Below are 3168 nucleotides of genomic sequence, written 5' to 3'. Positions count from 1 at the left end.
AGTGACTCACTCACGGTGTTTCTTTAGTGTTCATCCTCCCCTTTGGAACAGAAACTCCACGAGGGCAGAGATGGTCTATGCTTTGCTCATTGTCACTGCCGTGGTACTCCATAAATACTTGTGAGATAAATGAGTGAATGCTCATTTGATCTGCAGGGTCTCACATGGCAGTCACTAGCTGCTTGTGGCAGTCACTAGTGTGAAATGTGGCTAGTGAGACTGAAGCACTGCGTTTTAAATGATAATCTACAGAGCTACCTGTGGCTAACGGCTACAGCCTCCTCTCTTAAGGGGATCTCCTGCTTTTAGGCAATTCCCTGGCTATTTAAATCTATTCCGCCCCAATAGGGGTTGAGAGTTGCTCCAGGCTGAGGCTGGCAAGTAACTAAATCACTTGGGCTGTTTCCCTCGCCCCAGGGAACAGGGCTGCTGAGTTTTCTGGCCTCTCTTTGGGCAGGCAAGCTTGGGAATGTGTGCCTTGCTTTGGGACATTTGCATTTTAATTTCCCTGCAAACTTTCTGTTTCTTGGATAACTGTGCTCGCCAGGCCCTTAAAAACTTGCAGCTTTTAAGAGCTCTGGCCCCGAGCCAGGGGAGTCTCCAGCTGCTGACTGACCCTGCCTGGAAAGTCAAGTTGGAAGAGCCACAAATGTCCTAATCCTCTTCCAAAACGCCTAAGTAGGTTTATCCAGTGACCTGTAAAACCAAATTAGTAAAGGGACACTTTAATTCCAGCTCGTTAGAGAGCTTCTAAAATCGTTGAGAAAGCCAACACAGCAAATTCTGCGCTGGGGGGCAGAGGAACGCATCCCGTTTCAAAAGCAAGATGTCCTTGCTTTCTCGTGGTTTCTTTCACCCACGCAGTTCCACACACCGAAAATCTCTGAGGCTTTCGCAGGGATCTCCAGTGAAGGTGGGAAGCCGTTCTTGAGAATGAGAAAAATACGGTGGCCCAGCAAGGTCAACTCATTTTCCCCAAGTTCTGCCAAGTCCAGCCCCAGCTCTGGTCTCCTGACTCTGGCAGGGGGAACATTTGCACTGTTCTTGTTCCTTACCCCAGGAGCTGGCCTATTGCACAACCTCAGGAAACAGCCCCTATGCAATCCTGGCCCACGGAGCTGACATGTTCTGGTTTCTATTCAGCAGCTTTTTTATAAAATGTGTTTTCCTTTCCCATCATGTCATCTGGAAGCAATTCCTCCCAACAGCTGGATTTGCTTTCACAATCGGTAAACACGGCGAATGGAAGGCCGGGGACGATGCGGAGCTCCCCGGGGGAGCCTCGTCCCCACCCTCTTGGCTCGCGTTCTGAGGCTGATCGCGGGTCCCGCACCAGCCTCATCAAAACCGAGGGCGTCCTCCGGCAGGCGACCCACACTGCATTCCCCGATTCAGAGGGTCAATCAACGTGTTCTTCGGGGGGTGGGGGGGAGAAATTTTCTGAATGTTCTGCAGATAAAATTGATCAGATGCAGGCCAGATTGCCAGCTGCCAGGCGCGCGTGCGCCTGCGGAGGCCCCACCAGCGCGGGGCACCAGCGCCTCGGGGCCCACGGGAGGCCTCTCTCGGCACCGCCGCCACCAAAGCCAGTAAGAGAGGGCGAGAGCCCGAAGAGCACTGACTGGGCCTTCAGGGAAGATGAATGTCTCCCCAGATGTGCTCCTTGGAGACAAGTTTCAACGCAGATGCAACCGGAACGCCGGCCAGGCTCCGGAAGGCGAGGCCCAGAGCGCAGCGGCCTCCGAGCCCTGGCTCAGCCTGTCCCCTCCGCGGCCGGGGCCGGGAAGCCGCTCTTCCCGGGGTCACCAACACGGCTTGTTCTGGGCCGATAGGCCCAGGGCACAGTGTGAGCCGGAATACGGTGTAGGGGACGCAGCTCCGGCCCCAGGCACTCCCTCCTGTCGCGGGAGACGTGCAGTTCTTTGATCACCGTTTCTAATGTGGGGAAACCAGCCCAGCACGTGGCTGAACTCTAGGAGGGAGCGCGGAGTGGCGGTGAGCCCTGAGGCATCGAGACGCTGCTGGCCAGGCCGGGGTGGGTGGCAGAGGCTTCCTTCCATGCACCGCCAATGCAGCGGGCTGTCAGGGCCTAGCTCCCATGAAGAAGAGGCCTTCCCAGGGGGCAAAGTGGGCCTCTGACCGCAACGTTTTCGGGGAAGAGAGAGGCATCCTTCTTACTGGACAAACAAAAGGAGACCGTCGAGGGGAGAGATTCACCAGAGGACCCTGGTGAGGGCGACGCCCAGCTCCTCAGCAAACGTCGTATGCTTCTTCAGTGGAGCCGGTTTGCCTGGGCCCAGCGAGTGCAGAGTGCATTCCCTCTCGCTCCTTCTGTCCTGGGGGGCTCCTCTCCTCTCTCTCTCTCCAGCCCGGTGAAAGCTTTATTCTCGTCGGGGGCCGGAGGACAGAAACTGCATCCGACAGTTTCCCATGCGTCATGGTATCTTGCCTGGAATTTTGAAAATCTGTGAGTTTCTGGTTTTTCCATGGCAAGGCTCATTCCTCCAGACCTTAGTCACTCAGCTCTGGCTGCCTGGACTGCTAGGGAGGGGCCTCAGGGTGCACCTGGAGAAATTCACTGAGGCCCAGATCAGAGCGATGGGTGGGAGAGAGCAACCCCTTCCTTAATGGTCCTTCAAAATGATCCTCTAGCTTAAACAAACCCAAGCCATGTGGCAACCAAATACAATGAGTGGGCCGTGTTTGGATTCTCATTCAAACCAACCAACTGGAAGAAGAGATTTGGAAATAATCAGGAAGATTTGAATTGGGACTGTGTAGTAAAAAATAGCAAAGAATTATTGTTCATTGTGATATGTGTGATAATGGTGTTGTGGTTATACAAGAAAACGTCCTTATCTTTTAAATGGTGTGTATTGAAGTATTTAAGGGTAAAATATAATGTCTGGAGTTTGTTTTTAAATACGAAGAAAAAAAAGATGAACCAAATATGCCAAGTTGTTAATGGTTAGATCTAGATGATGGGTGTATGGGATTCTTTTATACTATTTTGTCCCCAACCCTTTTTTTTGAGACAGAATTTCGCTCTCTTGCCCAGACTGGAGTACAGTGGTGCAATCTTGGCTCACTGCAACCTCCACTACCTGGGTTCAAGCGATTCTCCTGCCTCACACTCCCAAGTAGCTGGGACTACCAGCCCGTACCACC

The 3168-nt window shown here is 53.0% G+C and overlaps 1 protein-coding gene across 1 annotated transcript; it reads left to right on the top strand.

The window, feature by feature from the left end:
* Window positions 1–963: 963 nt before the first annotated feature.
* Window positions 964–2893, top strand: LOC101040724 (uncharacterized). The gene has a single exon (XM_003921854.4). The coding sequence runs from the start codon at window positions 1179–1181 to the stop codon at window positions 1830–1832; it is 654 nt and encodes a 217-aa protein (XP_003921903.1). The 5' UTR covers window positions 964–1178; the 3' UTR covers window positions 1833–2893.
* The last annotated feature ends 275 nt before the right edge of the window (window positions 2894–3168 follow it).

The sequence above is a fragment of the Saimiri boliviensis genome, chromosome 5 (assembly GCF_048565385.1).
Source record: "Saimiri boliviensis isolate mSaiBol1 chromosome 5, mSaiBol1.pri, whole genome shotgun sequence".
In the NCBI taxonomy this organism is placed as follows: domain Eukaryota; kingdom Metazoa; phylum Chordata; class Mammalia; order Primates; family Cebidae; genus Saimiri; species Saimiri boliviensis.
Note: the sequence above shows the minus strand (reverse complement) of the source record. Positions and strands in the feature narration are given on the sequence as shown.

Coding starts and splice junctions, on each gene's coding strand:
- LOC101040724 (XM_003921854.4), top strand. CDS start 1,179: ATGTCATCTGGAAGCAATTCCTCCCAACAGCTGGATTTGCTTTCACAA.